Source organism: Oncorhynchus masou, chromosome 24 (assembly GCF_036934945.1).
Source record: "Oncorhynchus masou masou isolate Uvic2021 chromosome 24, UVic_Omas_1.1, whole genome shotgun sequence".
Taxonomy (NCBI): Eukaryota; Metazoa; Chordata; class Actinopteri; order Salmoniformes; family Salmonidae; genus Oncorhynchus; species Oncorhynchus masou.
Window position 1 is genome coordinate 95443698 of NC_088235.1, and position 22008 is coordinate 95465705.

Genomic DNA, 22008 nt, shown 5'->3' on the forward strand with positions numbered 1-22008 from the left:
CTTAGCCAAATACATTTGAACTCAGTTTTTCACAATTCCTGACATTTAATCATAGTAAAAATTCCCTGTCTTAGGTCAGTTAGGATCAACACTTTATTTTAAAATGTGAAATGTCAGGATAATAGTAGAGAGAATTATTTATTTCAGCTTTTTATTATTTCATCACATTCCCAGTGGGCCAGAAGTTTACATACACTCAATTAGTACTTGGTAGCATTGCCTTTAAATTGATTAACTTGGGACAAACGTTTCGGGGAGCCTTCCACAAGCTTCCCACAATAAGTTGGGGGAATTTTGGCCCATTCCTCAGAGCTGGTATAACTGAGTAAGGTTTGTAGGCCTCCTTGCTCGCACACGCTTTTTCAGTTCTGCCCACAAAATGTCTATAGGATTGAGGTCAGGGCTTTGTGATGGCAACTCCAATACCTTGACTTTGTTGACCTTAAGCCATTTTGCACACAACTTTGGAAGTATGCCTGGGGTCATTGTCCATTTGGAAGACCCATTTGTGACCAAGCTTTAACTGATGTCTTGAGATGTTGCTTCAACATATCCACATAATTTCCCTCCCTCATGATGCCATCTATGTTGTGAAATGCACCAGTCTCTCCTGCAGCAAAGCACCCCCACAACATAATGCTGCCACCCCTGTGCTTCACGGTCGGGATGGTGTTCTTCGGCTTGCAAGCCCCCCCCTTTTTCCTCTAAAACTAACAATGGTCATTGTTGCCAAACAGTTCAAATTTTGTTTCATCAGACCAAAGGATATTTCTCCAAAAAGTACGATTTTCATCCCCATGTGCAGTTGAAAATTGTAGTCTGGATTTTTTTATGGCAGTTTTGGAGCAGTGGCTTCTTCCTTGCTGAGCAGCCTTTCAGGTTATGTCGATATAGGACTTGTTTTACGATGGATATAATTTATACTTGCGTACTATTGTTTGTACAGATGAACGTGGTACTTTCAGGCATTTGGAAATTGCTCCCAAGGATGAACCAGACTTGTGGAGGTATACAATAATTTTTCTGAGTTTGAAGGTAGGCCTTGAAATACATCCACAGGTACACCTCCTATTTACTCAAATGATGTCAATTAGCCTATCAGAAGCATCTAAAGCCATGACATAATTTTCCAAGCTGTTTAAAGGCACGGTCGACTTAGTGTATGCAGACTTCTGACCCACTGGAAATGTGATGCAGTGAATTATAAGTGAAATAATCTGTCTGTAAACAATTGTTGGAAAAATTACTTGTGTCATGCAGAAAGTAGATGTCCTAACCAATTTGCTAAAACTATAGTTTGTTACTGTCACAAGCAATTTGTGGAGTGGTTGAAAAACTAGTTTTAATGACTCTAACCTAAGTGTATGTCAACTTCCGACTTCAACTGTAACTCACTCCATTAATTTAATCAAAACAAGAACATTTCACATTTGGCTAGAAATTCAAAAGGAAATGATCTTAACATAGAGAAATGTCCTCCTGTGTGCTACCTATATTCCCCAACTAGAATCCCCATACTTTAATGAAGACATCTTCTCCATCCTGGAGGGGGAAATCAATAATTTCCAGGCTCAGGGACATGTACTTGTCTATGGCGACCTAAATGCCAGAACCGGACAAGAACCTGAAACCCTCAGCATACAGGGAGACAAACACCTGCCTGGACACTGTATATATACATAATATGACATTTGTAATGTCTTTATTCTTTTGGAACTTCAGTGAGTGTAATGTTTTCTGTTGATTTTTATTGTTTATTTCACTTTTGTATATTATCTACCTCACTTGCTGTGACAATGTTAACATATGTTTCCCATGCCAATAAAGCCCCTTGAATTGAATTGAAATTGAGAAAGAATGCGATAGACAGACAGACAGACAGACAGACAGACAGACAGACAGACAGACAGACAGACAGACAGACAGACAGAGAGAGAGAGACACACAATATTATACTGTGCAGGCATAAAGGCTGGCTTATCACCTACCTAGTGGGAATTGCATGTCAGAGACTCCAGTGGAGAGGGATGCACACACACACACACACACACACACACGCACACACACACACACACACGCACGCACACGCACACACACACACACACACACACACACACACACACACACACACACACACACACACACACACACACACACACACACACACACACACACACAAAGAAGGAGGAGGCGGGGAGATAGAAGGAGGAGGGGGGGTGGATAGGAGGGGGGGCTAATTGTTTATCCCTCTGAGAACCTTCAATGGTGGCTAAGTAAGTTCAGCAGCGCTATTGGACAGGGAGAGGAGAGCAGAGCAGACCCGGGTTCAAATGTTATTTGAAATCTTTCAAATACTTGTAGAGTTTGCTTTAACCTGCCGGGAGTTGGCAGTTTTGTGTTGGTCTATTGCGCCTCACAAGCTCAATCAAGCCCAGCTAAATTATTTCAAATAGTATTTTAACCCAGGTCTGAAGCAGAGCAGAACAGACCCATGGCTGGGAAACATTAGGGTGAATCAATTAGCCTGCCATTAGCCAATAAAGTGGCTCTCATTGACTCGTGTAATTATAACCCACAGCAAAGACGGTTTTACAGAAGCATGTTGTTCCCCCTCCCTTCTTTCTTTTCTTTATTCATTTTATTTGTTTAAGATAATCCATTCCCTGGTTTTAATTATGTGCTTTAGGTTCAGGGCGGAATAAATCAATCACAATTTGCCTCCATCAGGGCAGCATCCTCTTCAGACCAGACAGATGCAGCCAGACACAAGGCAGGTCCCAGCTCCCTGCTTCTGCCTGCTGCTCCAATGGGCTTCCTGTCTATGGAAACCAAATACCCAAATAACTCCAATATTGTAAATTATATTACACATGCCTAAATATATTCCAATATCCTTTGAGGCAGACACACACTGCAGCAGGTCCTTTGGTTCCGTCTATCATACTGCCTGATAATGCTCCTCTGGGATCCTGGCTGTGTTAACCAAATGGCAAAATAACTCCAAGGTGAAACCAGGAGACAGATATTAAGGGGGAATTAAGGGGTGGAACAGTGACAGTTTCTTGTAGCTATTGTATTGCTCAAAAAACAATTATGTCTTTGTAGCTAAAGGAATGTTCAGATTATGCTAACTAAATTTCACATTTTGTATTTATTCATACAAAAATATTATTATTCATGTCGCCCTAGCTTATAACCTTCCACAAATAAATACTTTCTACTACAGTATCAACTGCATCTTACATCTTTCTGGTGCATTTTGTTGCTGACCGTTTGTCTTAGTTCACTCTATAGATGTGAATCCAGTATTTCCCCTCTCTTTCTTTCCACAAGCAAGATTTTAGAAGCTCTGACCTGCAGTGAAACGGTTGCTTTCTTACAAGACTGATGGGGGAGGTACTTCAGGCCAAGTAAAATAAACACTGTGAATGTTAAGCTCGAGACTTGGCAGATGAGAATCGAAACATTGCGTGAACGCAGGAGGGAATTCTTGGTGTATGTCCCAAATGGCCCCCTATTCCCTATATAGTACACTACTTGTTCTGGTCAAAAGTAGTGCAGTATAAAGTGAATAGGGTGCCATTTGGGACACACTCTTTATGTTCCATTTTCAGTTGACAGTCTAGACATTTTATGACTTTGGGAAGAAATCGGTGAGCCTTAGTTTTCAGCTGCAAACATCTGAGAAGTGGCAAGGAAAAGAGGATCCTCCCTAGCTTTTGTGTGCTCTTTGAGCCCCAAAATGTTGTTAAATGTGTGATTTAGTGTGAACTCTTTATCCCTGTCCTTTAACCAAGGGACAGGAAAGATCATGTGAACTTGCAGTAAACAAATACTTGGTTTAGTCATCCGGGTTTACTCATATTCCAAAATGTACTTTACCTTGCACATTGTAAGTAGTGACGTATCTATCTGTTCTCTAAATCTTTCCCACTATTCCACAAATGTATTCCTGTGGTATGATCCCATGAACAATTATAGGTGACGATATGGTACTACACATTTTTAGACCGGGTTATAATATTTTACAGTGTTTCAACCCTGTTTCACACACTTTACCGATTCAGTATTTATGAGGTGGTGGTAACCACAGGAAATGTGTTGCTCTAGTACACTCCTCAGTGTTACTGTAGTAGGGGAGAAGTACTTATGGTAGGGGAGCAGGTCCTGTGGTAGGGGAGCATGTCTTATGGTAGAGGGGCAGGACCTGTGGTAGGGGAGCATGTCTTATGGTAGAGGGGCAGGACCTGTGGTAGGGGAGCATGTCTTATGGTTGAGGGGCAGGACATGTGGTAGGGGAGCAGGTCTTATGGTAGAGGGGCAGGACCTGTGGTAGGGGAGCAGGACCTGTGGTAGGGAAGTAAGACCTGTGGTAGGGGAGTTGGACCTGTGATAGGGGAGTAGGACATTTGATAGGGGAGTAGGACCTGTGGTAGGGGAGCAGGTCTTATGGTAGAGGGGCAGGACATGTGGTAGGGGAGCAGAACCTGTGGTAGGGGAGCAGGACCTGTGGTAGGGAAGTAAGACCTGTGGTAGGGGAGTTGGACCTGTGGTAGGGAAGTAAGACCTGTGGTAGGGGAGCAGGACCTGTGGTAGGGAAGTAAGACCTGTGGTAGGGGAGCAGGACCTGTGGTAGGGAAGTAAGACCTGTGGTAGGGGAGTTGGACCTGTGGTAGGGGAGCAGGTCTTGTGGTAGGGGAGTAGGACCTGTGGTAGGGGAGTAGGACCTGTGGTAGGGGAGCAGGTCTTGTGGTAGGGGAGTAGGACCTGTGGTAGGGGAGTAGGACCTGTGGTAGGGGAGTATGACCTGTGGTAGGGGAGCGGGTCTTGTGGTAGGGGAGCAGGTCTTGTGGTAGTGGAGTAGGACCTGTGGTAGGGGAGTAGGACCTGTGGTAGAGGAGTATGACCTGTGGTAGGGGAGCGGGTCTTGTTGTAGGGGAGTAGGTACTGTGGTAGGGGAGCAGGTCTTGTGGTAGGGGAACAGGTACTGTGGTAGGGGAGCAGGTCCTGTGGTAGGGGAGCAGGTACTGTGGTAGGGGAGCAGGTCTTGTGGTAGGGGAACAGGTACTGTGGTAGGGGAGCAGGTCCTGTGGTAGGGGCAGGTACAGGTACTGTGGTAGGGGAGCAGGTCCTGTGGTAGGGGAGCAGGTACTGTGGTAGGGGAGCAGGTCTTGTGGTAGGGGAACAGGGCTTCTACATACAGTGAGGGAAAAAAGTATTTGATCCCGGGCTGATTTTGTACGTTTGCACAAAGACAAAGAAATGATCCGTTTATAATTTTAATGGTAGGTTTATTTGAACAGTGAGAGACAGAATAACAACAACAAAATCCAGATAAATGCATGTCAAAAATGTTACAAATTGATTTGCATTTTAATGAGGGAAATAAGTATTTGACCCCTTCTCAATCAGAAAGATTTCTGGCTCCCAGGTGTCTTTTATACAGGAAACGAGCTGAGATTAGGAGCACACACTTAAAGGGAGTTCTCCTAATCTCAGTTTGTTACCTGTATAAAAGATAACGAGCTGAGATTAGGAGCACACTCTTAAAGGGAGTGCTCCTAATCTCAGTTTGTTACCTGTATTAAAGACACCTGTCCACAGAAGCAATCAATCAATCAGATTCCAAACTCTCCACCATGGCCAAGACCAAAGAGCTCTCCAAGGATGTCAGGGACAATATTGTAGACCTACACAAGGCTGGAATGGGTTACAAGACCATCGCCAAGCAGCTTGGTACTTGGTGAGAAGGTGACAACAGTTGGTGCAATCATTCGCAAATGGAAGAAACACATAAGAACTGTCAATCTCTCCCGGCCTGGGGCTCCATGCAAGATTTCACCTTGTGGAGTTGCAATGATCATGAGAACGGTGAGGAATCAGCCCAGAACTACACGGGAGGATCTTGTCAATGATCTCAAGGCAGCTGAAAATAATTGGTAACACACTGCACCGTGAAGGACTGAAATCCTGCAGCGCCCGCAAGGTCCCCCTGCTCAAGAAAGCAAATATACATGCCCGTCTGAAGTTTGCCAATGAACATCTGAATGATTCAGAGCACAACTGGGTGAATGTGTTGTGGTCAGATGAGACCAAAATGGAGCTCTTTGGCATCAACTCAACTCACCGTGTTTGGAGGAGGAGGAATGCTGCCTATGACCCCAAGAACACCATCCCCACCGTCAAACATGGAGGTGGAAACATTATACTTTGGCTGTGTTTTTCTGCTAAGGGGACAGGACAACTTCGCCACATCAAAGGAACGATGGACGGGGCCATGTACTGTCGAATCTTGGTTGAGAACCTCTTTCCCTCAGCGAGGGCATTGAAAATGGATCCCGAAACACACGGCCAAGGCAACAAAGGAGTGGCTCAAGAAGAAACACATTAAGGTCCTGGAGTGGCTTAGCCAGTTTCCAGACCTTAATCCCATAGAAAATCTGTGGAGGGAGCTGAAAGTTCGAGTTGCCAAACGTCAGCCTCGAAACCTTAATGACTTGCAGAAGATCTGCAAAGAGGAGTTGGACAAAATCCCTCCTGAGACGTGTGCAAACCTGGTAGCCAACTACAAGAAACATCTGACCTCTGTCATTGCCAACAAGGGTATTGCCACCAAGTTGTAAATCATGTTTTGCAGAGGGGTCAAATACTTATTTCCCTCATTAAAATGCAAATCAATTTATAACATTTTAGACATTTTTCTGGATTTTTGTTTTGTTTTTCTGTCTCTCACTGTTCAAATAAACCTACAATTAAAATTATAGACTGATCATTTCTTTGTCAGTGGGCAAACGTACAAAATCAGCAGTTGATTCAATACTTTTTTCCCTCACTGTAAATATGAACTCGTATGGACATGCCTATTAAAGTTCTGGATCACATCATTTGGGTTTAGAAATGCACCAGACAGGGTCTGAAATGGTACACTATTCCCTGTATAGTGCACTCCTTTTGACCAGGGCAATATGGTGCCATTCCAGATGCACACAACCAGGGGTTTCCCATTCCAGATGCACACAACCAGGGGTTTCCCATTCCAGATGCACACAACCAGGGGGTTCCCATTCCAGATGCACACAACGAGGGGTTTCCCATAACAGATGCACACAACCAGGGGGTTCCCATTCCAGATGCACACAACCAGGGGTTTCCCATTCCAGATGCACACAACCAGGGGTTCCCATTCCAGATGCACACAACCAGGGGTTTCCCATTCCAGATGCACACAACCAGGGGTTTCCCATTCCAGATGCACACAACCAGGGGTTTCCCATTCCAGATGCACACAACCAGGGGTTTCTCATTCCAGATTCACACATCCAGGGGTTTCCCATTCCAGATGCACACAACCAGGGGTTTCCCATTCCAGATTCACACATCCAGGGGTTTCCCATTCCAGATGCACACATCCAGGGGTTTCCCATTCCAGATGCACACATCCAGGGGTTTCCCATAACAGATTCACACAACCAGGGGTTTCCCATAACAGATTCCCCTCCCCCCAGTCACTAGACCAGCGCTTCCCAATGCTCCCCCCTTATCCTCAATCTACTAGGCAACGCGACTCAATCTACCTCCCGCTGGGCCCACGGCCTGAACCCATGACCTCTTCTTCTCTCTCCCACTCATCAACTATCACAGCATTTGCATTTCCAGTCTAGTTAAAGGGAGTGGGTGGAGGGGGGGGGGGGTGTATGGGACAGCGGTGGGGGTACCCTCCCTCTGGCTGTACAGCCGGCCTCTTTCTCATCCCGCTGACACCCCACACAGCCCAGCTAGCCAGTCAGCTAGCAAGCCCATCCCAGGGCTGGGCAGCGGTCTAGTCTGGAGTTAATGCACCGGGCTACTCCCATTGTCTCTGGATTAATGAAGTGTTCCCTGCCTGTCCCCTTTCATTCAGAGACAATGAGACATGTAAGGAGTGTTACATTTTAAAGGGCAATCGACACACATTGGCCTTAAAGTCAGTAAGTCATATACACACACTGCATAAGTGGCTGTAGCCTTGGAAGTTATGACATTGTGTTTGCTGCTTTTGATGCACTTGTCTTCCCTGTTAACCATTTGAATTCATGGACAGTGATAGTAGGTGTTTGTAATTGGAATGGATAGACTCATGGCTCTTGAATAGTAGGAGGACATAGCATCTGTGTCTTTTGTGAACATGGAAGGTTGGTCATGTCTACCCTAAAAAACAACAAGGGAGACCTCTAGAGGAAGGAAAGGGAACAGCATGAATATACCTTGGCTCTGCTACTTCACACACACTGCCAAGTCCAGTGCTCTGTTTCTGACCTCACACTGTCCACTATCGCTCAATGACAGGCTTCAGCTGTTGCCCAGATCCTTACACAACATCACTGTTACGGTATTGTAAGAATAGTAACCTACCACCACTGTAAGATCATCAATTAGTGTGTGTTTGCAACGTAAAATTTACAGACTGAACTTGAAATCAAGTACAAAACCACCATGATGGCTGGAACAGAATACATTAAATTCCATTCACCATTAGTATGAGCCGTCTTCCCCTCAGCAGCCTCCGGTGCCCTAGAACCTTATGGGTCCTAACCAAAAGTAGTGCACTATAAAATGAACGGGGTGCCATTTGGGATGCTATCTCAGAGAGACTCAGAGAGTCCTCAGAGAAGATGCCTCATTCATTCTTAGAGGATAACCCCCAATTATAGTATTGGTTTATTTATTCTTCTAATATCACAAATAGTTTTCTTACATACTTTATTGAATATCAAACAGTGTTGGCCTCTGCTCTGGTATTTATTATTGAAGTTGCATTTGAAGTTAATGAAATGATATAAATTGAGTTTTATTATGTGCAGTCTTGCCAGAGTCTTTAGCTATGTAGCCTTTGTTCTGGCAGAGAGATGAGCCATAAAGAGGCAGGTGATTTATCAACTGGATGAACAGCGTCCAGACAGCGAGGTCCTACTGCCAGCTACACTTCAGCTACACTACGTACCTCTACTGCAAGCTACACTACACACTGTACTTCAGTAGTCTCAGTCTGAGCCTGCTCTTTACTCGTTGCCACACATACTGCTGGCTTTTACAGTCCACATGGATGCACCACCAGGTGTTACTGTGGTGAAAAGAAAACAATTCTGCTGCACCGTTGCTCTTCAGGCCAGAGGAGGAGGATGTGTTAGGCGTGGTATGTGTTAGGTGTGTTAGGCGTAGTGGGCATGGTGTGTGTGTGTGTGACAGGTGTGGAATCAGGCAGGGCATGGAGCACTACAGCCGACAGCTTGTTACGGTGTTACGCTGCTGTGATTGGTGACCTGCATGACTGACCTCTAACCTCTGACCCCTTCCTGTCGTTTGTAGTGCTGAGTATCCGTGGCGCCCAGGAGGAGGAGCCTCCAGATGCCCAGCTCATGCGATTGGACAACATGTTGCTGGCGGAGGGCGTGTCTGGACCTGAGAAAGGGGGCGGTTCTGCAGCGGCTGCGGCTGCAGCTGCAGCCTCAGGAGGCGGGGCAGGAGCGGATAACTCAGCGGAACACTCGGACTACAGAGCCAAGCTCTCTCAGATCAGACAGATCTACCACACAGAGCTGGAGAAATACGAGCAGGTAAGGATGGACAGGATACACTCACCCCTCAGAGAACTACTGTCTTAGCTGTCTTTTACCATAATCACATACTCTAACCCTGTAACCCGAACACACCAGCTCCTCCATCATCATTCCCATCACAGTGATTATTTATTAACCTATGACTACCTGCCATCCACATTACTACTTCAGGCTAGTGATCCTTTTAAACCCATCCGAGCCCTGCTAACCCCACTGCAACACAGGGTTGTAACCCACTGACTCGTGTCCATTCATGTTGATGACACCTCACCAGTCAGAAACAATAGAAAAGCAACTTCATTTCTGATATTTACATAACAAATTAGGAGACTTTCTACATTTATGGCATCCATCTAAAGATACATTTGACAGATTTTCTCTCATCCCCATTGAATCCCCATGTGATGTGCAGTTTCCTTCTCTTCTCCTCCATGTCATTATGTACCATGCCAATAAATCAGAGTGGATTTTACTGCATAGTGTTCTTTCTACTTTCCAAACCAACATGCACACAGTCAAACATGAAGGCTGGCTGGAATGAATGCATGCCCTGTTAGATGAAATGCAGATGTATTTTCCATATAGCCCAAGACACTGCCTACATTTTCATTCATATAAAAAAGCAAAGCCAGAGTATTGTGATGTTATTCTAGTCTATAGACAGGGTTGCCATCCTGAAGCATACATACAGTGGAGTAGGGTGAAGTTCCCTCTAGACGCTGATCTTGGGTCAATTTGACATGTTCCCCACTATTCGTTAAGGTTAGAATTGGGGGAAGGGAAGCGGATCCTAGATCTGTACCTCGGGGAAACTTCACCCTGGAGCCACATACAATAGGCAGGGCTGTAGCAGTCGGGAGTAGTGTGGGAAACAGTCCTGTGACTATGCCACCATCACATGCTGACAATGTACTATATAATAATATACCATATGTAATATATATGTAATATACTGTATTTAAGATGGTATCCCATGGCGGATGGAGGGGGGAGAGTTACACAGGGAGTCATGGCAACGGAAACAAGGTACTCCTCCACTGCAGACCACTGCCCTCCCATACACTAAAGAGATATACTATATTTTATAGTCATAATATCATTAATATAACATTATTATTCTTTACTTTGGTTAGGTTGCTTACCAAATAGACTAATTTTATTCAGGATGTCTTGAGTCAAGTACATTTTTTCACATCTGGCTAGTTTTAGTAAAGCTGGATTAGTAGTAACTGAATCTATTCAGAATCCAATGTGAATTTGGCTCCTGTGATTTTATTTACAACCCAGAGCTTTCAAAACCAGTACTTTATACCACACTTCCCTCCCCTTGCAATCTCAGCGATAGCGAACAGACTCCCACTGTCAGGGTCAGGATTAGAACTGGATGGCAACCCAGTCTTGTAAAGCAGTAGTGTTGCTTAGGGAGAAAAAAATACTATAACTCACCCATGATTTATTACCACAATTTATTAGTAGCTTTGCTAACAGCTTTACCAGGGTTATATTTATTTATTTATTTTCCATTTTTCCCCCCAATAAGTTTATTTGTAATTTATGCAATACGACAGGCCGTCAGGGGACAGAAAATGTCTGCAAGCATTTAATACTTCCAGTAGAATCCCAAGCAGAACATTGTACTACCTCAACCATGATTGCATGCGTTTTGTTTCAGATAAGGCCCACATACTGTACACATGAACCAGGATATACGTTTCTGTGCTAGGTCTGCGTGTGTGTTAACCAATGTTGTTATCGTGAAAGTATTCACACCCCTTGACTTTTTCCACATTTTGTTGTGTTACAGCCTGGCCTATAGCCTGGCCTACAGCCTGGCCTACAGCCTGGCCTACAGCCTGGCCTACACACAATACCCCATAATGTCAAAGTGGATTTATGTTTTTTGACATTTTTACAAAAAAATGAAAAGCTGAAATGTCTTGAGCCAATAAGTATTCAACCCCTTTGTTATGGCAAGCCTAAATAAGTTAAGGAGTACAATTTCACATAATAAGTTGCATAGACTCATGTGTGCAGTAATAGTGTTTAACGTGATTTTTGAATGACTACCTCATCTCTCTACTCCACACATACAATTATCTGTACAGTCCTTCAATCGAGCAGTGAATTTCAAACACAGACTCAACTACAAATACCAGGGAGGTTTTCCATTGCTTCTCAAAGAAGGGCACCTATTGGTAGATGGGTAAAAAAAGCAGACATTGAATATCCCTTTGAGCATGGTGAAGTTATTAATTACACTGGATGGTGTATCAATACACCCAGTCGCTACAAGTATACAGGCATCCTTCCTAACTCAGTTGCCGGAGAGGAAGGAAACTGCTCAGGGATTTCACCATGAGGCCAATGGTGACTTTAAAACAGTTAGAGTTTAATGGTGTGATAGGAGAAAACTGAGGATGGATCAACAAAATTGTAGTTACGCCACAATACTAACCCAATCAAAAGAGTGAAAAGAAGGAAGCCTGTACAGAATACAAATATTCCAAAACATGCATCCTGTTTGCAAAAAGGCACTAAAGTAATATTGCAAAAAAATGTCTCAAAGAAATGTACTTTTTGTCCTGAATACAAAATGTTATGTTTGGGGCAAATCCAATACAACACATTACTTAGTACCAGCATACAGTAGTGGTGGCTGCATCATGTTATGGGTATGCTTGTAATAGTTGAGGACTGGGGAGTTTTCAGGATAAAAAAGAAACAGAATGGCGCTAAGCACAGGGAAAATCCTAGAGAAAATGTGGTTCAGTCTGCTTTCCACCAGACACTGGGAGACAAATTCACCTTTCAGCAGGACAATAACCTAAAACAAAAAGCCAAATCTACACTGGAGTTGCTTACCAAGAAGACAGTGAATTACAGTTTTTACTTAAATCTGCTTGAAAATCTATGGCAAGACCTGCAAATGGTTATCTAGCAAGTATCAACAACCAACTTGACAGAGCTTGAAGAATTTAAAAAATAATAATATGCAAAATATTGTACAATCCAGGTGTGGAAAGCTCTTAGAGACTTACCCCCCAAAACTCACAGCTGTCATCACTGCCAAGGGTGATTCAATCATGTATTGACTCAGGGGATGAATACTTATCTAATCAACATATATTATTTTTTTATTTGACAAATGTTATAATTTTTCTTCCACAGTATTATGTGTCGATCATTGACAAAACAATTACAATGAAATCAATTTGAATCCCACTTTGTAACACAACAGAATGTGGAGAAAAAGGGGTGTGGATACTTTCTGAAGGCACTGTATGTCTCTACTCTATCTGGTGCTGTGCCAGATGGCTTCACTGTCATCCCCATACATCACTTTATGACACCATGACCACTCTGCACCTTACCTCTCAAATCATAACCACCTATTCACTGTCATTTACATTCATTGTACAGTCATTTTTGTGTTTATTGCCTCTCTTCATTCACATCCCTGCTGCGTTTATAACTATTGCTTTCTTGTCAATAACGACCGTTGAGATGTGTGAAATGACAGACATATTGCACAGGGACAGAGAGAAGGAAGAGAGAGTTAGAGAGAAAGAGAAAAATACAGGGACCGAAAGAGGGAGAGAGACAGAGGTATACTGTAGTATCATGTCAGGTTCACGCCTGGTGCCACACAGGAGGATGAGTATAACATCATGGCATGTTCATCTCTCAAGCCTCTCGGCTGCGACTCGGCTGTGATGAGAAGAGAAGGTGTGCTGCTCGTCAGCAGGGACTAGCAGCTGTCAGTTCCCAATGTCTCCTTTTTTAAAAAGACTACACTTACAGTTGCCATCGCCACTTCTGTTTAATATGAAAAATGTCACCACTTATATTCCCAACGTGGAAGCCTTCCTCAGAACAGCATGCATGAAACACTGCTTGATTTCCATCTCATTTTTATTTTCTGTCTATGTGCAAGACATTGATTCATTTAGAAAACCATGTATAATTTCGCTCTGCATGCAGACACTGGCTTTAGTCTAACAGTAAAAGATATGGCAAGGTCTTACAATAGCCATGCAGTATTTCTCCATCATGGTGAGGCTGCTATGGGCACTCTCACCAACAACATTCATTTTGACTGTCTAGATAGAATAAACTGAAGTCACGCTGGATAACAGTGTCTGCTAATTGACTAAATGACCATTTATCTGTTCACCGTTTCTCTCTGTTTGTCTCTTCCCCCCTCTGCAGGCTTGTAACGAGTTCACAACCCATGTGATGAACCTGCTGAGGGAGCAGAGTCGCACGCGGCCCATCTCTCCCAAGGAGATTGAGCGCATGGTGGGGATCATCCACCGTAAGTTCAGCTCCATCCAGATGCAGCTCAAACAGAGCACCTGCGAAGCCGTCATGATCCTGCGCTCACGCTTCCTCGATGCCAGGTGTGTGTCTCTGTGTGTGTGTGTGTGTGCTTATAGCTGTACAAATGACCACATACAAAGTCACTGTACCACTGCAATGTTTTGTTGACTTGCTGTCACGCCCTGACCATAGAGAGCCCTTGGTTCTCTATGGTGTAGTAGTTCAGGGCGTGACTAAGGGGTGTTCGAGGTTATATATTTCTATGTTGGTACTCTTGGTATGGTTCCCAATTAGAGGCAGCTGATGTTCATTGTCTCTAATTAGGGATCATACTTAAGGTTTCCGTGTTCCCACCTGCTTTGTGGGATATTGTTTTTGAGAGAGTGCATGTTGCACCGCAGTACTGCACGGTCGTTGTTTGTTTCTTGGTTTGTTTTAAGTTTCACTTGGTCTGTCTCTCCACATGATCGTGACACTTGCGTAGCTAGACATGTCCCTACCTGTAACTGCAATATTAACTTTTTTATATTTTTATATTAGCATACAGAAATCAAGTAATGTCCACAGCAGGTTATTCTACTCTGTACAACATCACAACTGATCTTCCAAGCCTTTGAGCCTACCGACAGTACATCTCTGGGAGCCATTTGGACCAGCACATATGAGGTTGCTGCTTGGACACTGACAATCCTCTCCTCTCTCAAGGCTCCATAATGATCAATGTTTCCCTTTTTTTCTTTTGATGCATGTTATGGATTTGCATACATTTCTCCAAGGATAAATCTAACTCAGAGTCGGAGTCAGAGGCATAACATTTAAATTAGGCTTTTGCTCTTCTCACAAAAATCCGTGACTATTATTTTGTAAATGATTGTGGCTGTGGTGCTGGTGCAGGGAGGGAGGCAAGGGAAGGGCTATAAGTGAGAGGGTGAGAGAGAGAGAGAGAGAGAGAGAGAGAGAGAGAGAGAGAGAGAGAGAGAGAGAGAGAGAGAGACAGAGACAGAGACAGAGACAGAGACAGAGACAGAGGGAGAGAGTCAACAAGAGAGAGAGAGGGGGGGGGACTGCTCTACCAGTCTCAGCTCTACTGATTAATCTGCAGCCTGCCCTAACACCATGCTGTGCACATTTACATATTCTCATGCAGGCTTTTGGAGTGCAGGGTGGAGATTTCAGCACAAATCTCTCTAACCAGTCAGTTGATTCGATGCACGGAGTCAAACATTTTACAAGGTTCCCTTCCCAGCTTATGTAAAACTCTCATGAGATGTGGCACATGCATAACCTAATAGAGGGTGGAGATGGAGAAAGAGATGGAGGAGTTAGTGAGCTGAACAGGTCATGTTTACAGCACATTGTCTATCTTTAAATAAGGAAGTGTTGTGTTGTTTGTCAGGATTTTTGTATTTTTTTATTTCACCTTTATTTAACCAGGTAGGTTAGTTGAGAACACCTTTATTTAACCAGGTAGGCTAGTTGAGAACACCTTTATTTAACCAGGTAGGCTAGTTGAGAACACCTTTATTTAACCAGGTAGGCTAGTTGAGAACACCTTTATTTAACCAGGTAGGTTAGTTGAGAACACCTTTATTTAACCAGGTAGGCTAGTTGAGAACACCTTTATTTAACCAGGTAGAACACCTAGTTGAGAACACCTTTATTTAACCAGGTAGGTTAGTTGAGAACACCTTTATTTAACCAGGTAGGCTAGTTGAGAACACCTTTATTTAACCAGGTAGGCTAGTTGAGAACACCTTTATTTAACCAGGTAGGCTAGTTGAGAACACCTTTATTTAACCAGGTAGGCTAGTTGAGAACACCTTTATTTAACCAAGTAGGCTAGTTGAGAACACCTTTATTTAACCAGGTAGGTTAGTTGAGAACACCTTTATTTAACCAGGTAGGTTAGTTGAGAACACCTTTATTTAACCAGGTAGGCTAGTTGAGAACACCTTTATTTAACCAGGTAGGCTAGTTGAGAACAAGTTCTCATTTGCAACTGCAACCTGGCCAAGATAAAGCGTATCAATTCGACACATACAACAACACAGAGTTACACATGGAATAAACAAAACATAGTCAATAATACAGTAAAACAAAAGAAAACAAAAAGTCTGTATACAGTGAGTGCAACAAGTAGAGATACTGGGGTGCAAAGTAGCAAGATAAATAAATAAATACAGTATGGGGATGAGGTAGGTAGATAGATGGGCTGTTTACAGATGGGCTATGTACAGGTGCAGTGATCTGTGAGCTGCTCTGATAGCTGGTGCTTAAAGCTAGTGAGGGAGGTAAGAGTCTCCAGCTTCAGAGATTTTTGCAGTTCGTTTCAGTCATGGGCAGCAGAGAACTGGAATCAAAGACTACCAAAGGAGGAATTGGCTTTGGGGGTGACCAGTGAGATATACCTGTTGAAGCGCGTGCTATGGGTGGGTGCTGCTATGGTGACCAGTGAGCTGAGATATGGCGGGGCTTTACCTAGCAGAGACTTGTAGATGACCTGGAGCCAGTGGGTTTGGTGACGAGTATGAAGCGAGGGCCAATCAACGAGAGCATACAGGTCGCAATGGTGGGTAGTGTATGGGGCTTTGGTGACAAAACGGATGGCACTGTGATAGACTGCATCGAGTTTGTTGAGTAGTGTGTTGGAGGCTATTTTATAGATGACATCACCGAAGTCGAGGATCGGTAGGATGGTCAGTTTTACGAGGGTATGTTTGGCAGCATGAGTGAAGGATGCTTTGTTGTGAAATAGGAAGCCGATTCTAGATTTAATTTTGGATTGGAGATGCTTAATGTGAGTCTGTAAGGAGAGTTTACAGTCTAACCAGACACCCAGGTATTTGTCGTTGTCCACATATTCTAAGTCAGAGCTGTCCAGAGTAGTGATGCTGGACGGGCGGGCAGGTGCGGGCAGTGATTGATTGAATAGCATGCATTTAGTTTTACTTGCGTTTAAGAGCAGTTGGAGGCCACGGAAGGAGAGTTGTATGGCATTGAAGCTCGTCTGGAGGTTAGTTAACACAATCTCCAAAGAGGGGCCAGAAGTATACAGAATGGTGTCGTCTGTGTAGAGGTGGATCAGAGAATCACCAGCAGCAAGAGCAACATCATTGATGTATACAGAAAAGAGAGTCGGCCCGAGAATTGAACCCTGTGGCACACCCATGGAGACTGCCAGAGGTCCGGACAACAGGCCCTCCGATTTGACACACTGAACTCTATCAGAGAAGTAGTTGGTAAACCAGGCGAGGCAATCATTTGAGAAACCAAGGCTGTCGAGTCTGCCAATAATAATGTTGTGATTGACAGAGTCAAAAGCCTTGGCAAGGTCGATGAATTCGGCTGCACAGTAATGTCTCTTATCAATGGCGGTTATGATGTCGTTTAGGAGCTTGAGCGTGGCTGAGGTGCACCATGATCAGCCCTGAAACCAGATTGCATAGCGGAAAAGGTACGGTGGGATTCGAAATGGTCGGTAATCTGTTCATTAACTTGGCTTTCGAAGACCTTAGAAAGATAGGGTAGGATAGATATAGGTCTGTAGCAGGTTTGGGTCTAGAGTATCACCCTCTTTGAAGAGGGGGATGACCGCGGCAGCTTTCCAATCTTTGGGAATCTCAGACGATACGAAAGAAAGGTTAAACATGCTAGTAATAGGGGTTGCAACAATTTCGGCAGATAATTTTAGAAAGAGAGGGTCCAGATTGTCTAGCCCGACTGATTTGTAGGGGTCCAGATTTTGCAGCTCTTTCAGAACATCAGCTATCTGGATTTGGGTGAAATGGTGGGGGCTTAGGCGGGTTGCTGTGTAGGGTGCCGGGCAGTTGACCGGTGTAGGGGTAGCCTGGTGGAAAGCATGGCCAGCCGTAGAGAAAAGCTTATTGAAATTCTCAATTATAGTGGATTTATTGGAATTTGCAGGCAGTGTTCATTTCTATTTGTGAACCTCTGAGAACATCTTTCATACCAGCTTAGGCAGCTGTATTGAATGTATTGTATTGAATTGGGTGGCAGTTGTATTGTTACTGTATGGGGTGCACCAGTTTACCTTTTTACCGCAAGTGGCTTTTACCTATTTAATGTTTGCAGGCATTAGATTGACTCTATGAACGGTATGTATTGTGCATGATGTTTCTTCTGGTCCTAACTAACCAATCTCTATCATTCTCCTTGCAGACGGAAAAGACGGAACTTCAACAAGCAGGCGACAGAGATCCTGAATGAGTACTTCTACTCCCACCTGTCTAACCCCTACCCTAGTGAGGAGGCCAAGGAAGAGCTGGCCAAGAAGTGCTCCATCACAGTTTCACAGGTACAGTACAGTACAGTACCACCTGTCTGCAGGAACACCACACTACACCTAGAACAGGACTAGAGATAGTAGTGGGTTATTTATTATTGTTTTATTAATTCAAAGGATACATCGCAGAGACTACATTGATAGTGTACTATGATGATTGATAATATTATTAAGATTGCACTAACAATACCAAGGTAAACAGCAGTAATGTTCTGTGTTTTTCATCCATCATTCGGAAATGGGTAATCTCCTCAAACGGTTTCATTAAGTTTATGCAAAATTATTTTGAGGATGCATCTGGGCATTGTTTGATGAAAACAACGTGCTTCAGGGTCTGAATGATTAGTTGAGCTTTTGTCTGTGCCCCAAATTGCACCCTATTCCCTATAATGCACTGCTTTTGACCAGAGCCCTTTTTGACCAATGCCCATAGAGAATAGGGGACCATTTGGGACACAACCTCTGTGTTCCTGGGTCTGTAATAAAATAGCCTACCTTCTGTCTGCGTTCGTTTCAAACTTTGCAACAGGATTGATTATTTTTTTCATTTTAATGTTGTTTATCATTAGCGCTAGCTGGCTTATCCTGGTAGCTTCATCGGGGAGTCCATTAGCTGTAATGGGTGTTAGCTAGCGGGTGTTGACTGATTGGTGCTAGCGTGAGCTCTGATTATAGCTGCAGTCATACTGACATAATTAGACTGTTATTGGCAATCATTCCCTTCTGCCACTAATGTGGATTCACAGCACTGGTCTATGTAGCCAGCGGGAGCACTCACTACTACCTCAAAGGCTGTCCCAAATGGCACCCTTTTCCCTTTATACTGCACTACCTTTGACCAGGGCTCATTTGGGATGCAGGAAAAGACTTCGTTCACTGTCATATATATGATATGCCAGACAGTGGAAGGCCACGCATGCGGAACTCATTCTCATTCTTATTTCACGCTCACAATTTGCTCATTAGAAATGTGGGAAATGATTTGTGTAACAAAATAATTTACAATTGCACATTGTTTGTACAGGTTTCCAACTGGTTTGGAAACAAAAGAATCAGATACAAGAAAAACATTGGAAAGTTCCAGGAAGAAGCCAATATGTATGCTGCCAAAACTGCAGTCAACGCGACCAACGTATCCTCACATGGAAGCCAGGCTAATTCGCCCTCCACCCCAAATTCTGCAGGTAAAGAACAATACCAATGGGTTACCCTTTTTACAGATAGGCTACAATATTTGGAAGGCTCTGAATAAACTCTCTATATCAGACAAGGATAAAAAAGGCTTTGTCCAAGAGTAGGATACCTGGGCCCAATATCAATGCTTTCTGCCCTGTTGTTTTTCTCTTCAATTAACACAGCTTTTCTCCTATTTTATCTCAATACTTATTCTTTTACACTGTCAGAACATTACATTTTTGTTGTACCATTTTCATTTACAAATTTAATTAATTAATTATTCTTGTTGACCATGAATAACATTTGTACAGAAACACATAACATATCATGACGCTAATCATTTTGACTGTAGAAACATACTATCATTCTACTTTCATATTGACAAATGGGCACAACAACAACCGCCCCTGATCTCGGTACTTGACTCACCTTTGACTCGCCCCTGATGTCGGTGCTTGACTCACCTTTGACTTGCCCCTGATGTCGGTGCTTGACTCACCTTTGACTTGCCCCTGATGTCGGTGCTTGACTCACCTTTGACTCGCCCCTGATGTCGGTGCTTGACTCACCTTTGACTCACCCCTGATGTCGGTGCTTGACTCACCTTTGACTCGCTCCTGATGTCGGTGCTTGACTCACCTTTGACTCGCCCCTGATGTCGGTGCTTGACTTACCTTTGACTCGCCCCTGATGTCGGTGCTTGACTCACCTTTGACTCGCCCCTGATGTCGGTGCTTGACTCACCTTTGACTTGCCCCTGATGTCGGTTCTTGACTCACCTTTGACTCGCCCCTGATGTCGGTGCTTGACTCACCTTTCCCTCAGCTTTATGCTGCCACTCTCTAATCTGTCTGATCACTTTGGCCCTAGCCCTAACTCTATATTCTAACTTTAGTTCTATATTCTAACTCTAGCTCTATATTCTAACTCTAGCTCTATATTCTAACACTAGCTCTATGATCTAACTTTAGTTCTATATTCTAACTCTAGCTCTATATTCTAACTCTAGCTCTATATTCTATCTTTAGTTCTATATTCTAACTCTAGCTCTATATTCTAACTAGTTCTATATTCTAACTCTAGCTCTATATTCTAACTCTAGCTCTATATTCTAACTTTAGTTCTATATTCTAACTCTAACTCTATATTCTAACTCTAGCTCTATATTCTAACTCTGGCTCTATATTCTAGCTTTAGCTCTATATTTTAACTCTAGCTCTATATTCTAACTATAGCTCTATATTCCAACTCCAGCTTTAGCTCTATTAACTCTTTGCATGGTGCTTCTCCGGGTCTAACCCTAGCTCTATATTCTAACTCTAGCTCTATATTCTAACTTTAGTTCTATATTCTAACTCTAGCTCTATATTCTAACTCTAGCTCTATATTCTAACTCTGGCTCTATATTCTAGCTTTAGCTCTATATTTTAACTCTAGCTCTATATTCTAACTCTAGCTCTATATTCCAACTCCAGCTTTAGCTCTATTAACTCTTTGCATGGTGCTTCTCCGGGTCTAACCCTGGACGGGGCCAAGTGGCTGAATCCTGCTCTGCTTGCTCCTCTTTCACTCTGCTCTGTGATTCCAGTGCTCCCTCCCTCTCTCCTCTTCCAGGTTCTGCTGGCTCTTTTAACATGTCAAACTCCGGCGACTTGTTCATGAGCGTGCAGTCTCTCAATGGGGACTCGTACCAAGGTGCTCAGGTTGGAGCCAACGTGCAGTCACAGGTAGGGCCCTATAACTAAGCAGTACAGAAGACACTACTATAGAAACAGACCCAGACCCACTTCCTGAAGAACAGGCCTTGTAATCTATCTTAATCGCACCACAGGAATCTCAGTACTGCTCTAGTGTCTGGATCACTTTGGGCTCCTAATACCACCACTACATAGGGTTTTGAAGGTATTGTTATCGACCAATGTTACTAAAACATGCTTACAGTGAGTGTAGTGATGAAAATAATGTAATACTCTCTGCAGCTCTTTTTATATGCCACAGGTTCATCCTTTCTACAGTCTTCTAAATACATAATAACATGTTTCGGTTATCTTGCTTCTTCTTGTCAATGGCTTGATGTAGTTCATGTGCGTTTTGTCTGCCTGGACTGTATTATAATACTACTTTCCTTCTGGTCTTTCTGTTTGTCTTGTCTGCTCTGACCTTGCTTTGTCTGTGTTCCTGTGTTGTGTTTCAGGTGGATACCCTTCGCCATGTTATCAGTCAGACAGGCGGATACAGTGAGGGCCTCACAGCCAGCCAGATGTACAGTCAACAGAGCATCAATGTCAGTAGAAAACAACTCTCTTCCCTACCAATTATTTCAAAGCCATAGGGCTCAGAATGACACTTAGTAGGATTTGTCTCAGCTCCACCACAGTCACCTAGTTGATTGCTTCTGTATCGGTCATGCCACGAGCAACGCTCTGGCCAGCAGAACGGCGTTGGGCTGGCCACACACACACACGGCACAGCCGCCTGAGCCTGTCACGTTCAATCAGCTCTCTCGCAGCACCTGCAGCCACTCACGGCCATGTAGCCGTGTAGGGACGGCACAAGCAGGTGACACCTCCTGCGACGCGAGGCTCGGGTCGGCCCCTCCCCCCCAACGCTCCC

At 43.8% G+C, this 22008-nt stretch overlaps 1 protein-coding gene across 4 annotated transcripts in view; it reads left to right on the plus strand.

Moving 5' to 3' along the window:
- Positions 1-22008, plus strand: part of LOC135513076 (pre-B-cell leukemia transcription factor 1) — a 113272-nt gene that overhangs the window by 86462 nt on the left and 4802 nt on the right. The window contains exons 3-9 of one of the 4 annotated variants that reach the window (XM_064935756.1): positions 9346-9593; positions 10560-10622; positions 13806-13996; positions 18096-18231; positions 19244-19403; positions 21010-21122; positions 21590-21679. In XM_064935756.1, coding sequence (XP_064791828.1) covers positions 9346-9593; positions 10560-10622; positions 13806-13996; positions 18096-18231; positions 19244-19403; positions 21010-21122; positions 21590-21679 — 1001 coding nt within the window. The remainder of the gene's footprint in view (positions 1-9345; positions 9594-10559; positions 10623-13805; positions 13997-18095; positions 18232-19243; positions 19404-21009; positions 21123-21589; positions 21680-22008) is intronic. The other 3 variants (XM_064935757.1, XM_064935758.1, XM_064935759.1) reach the window with 3 other exon arrangements.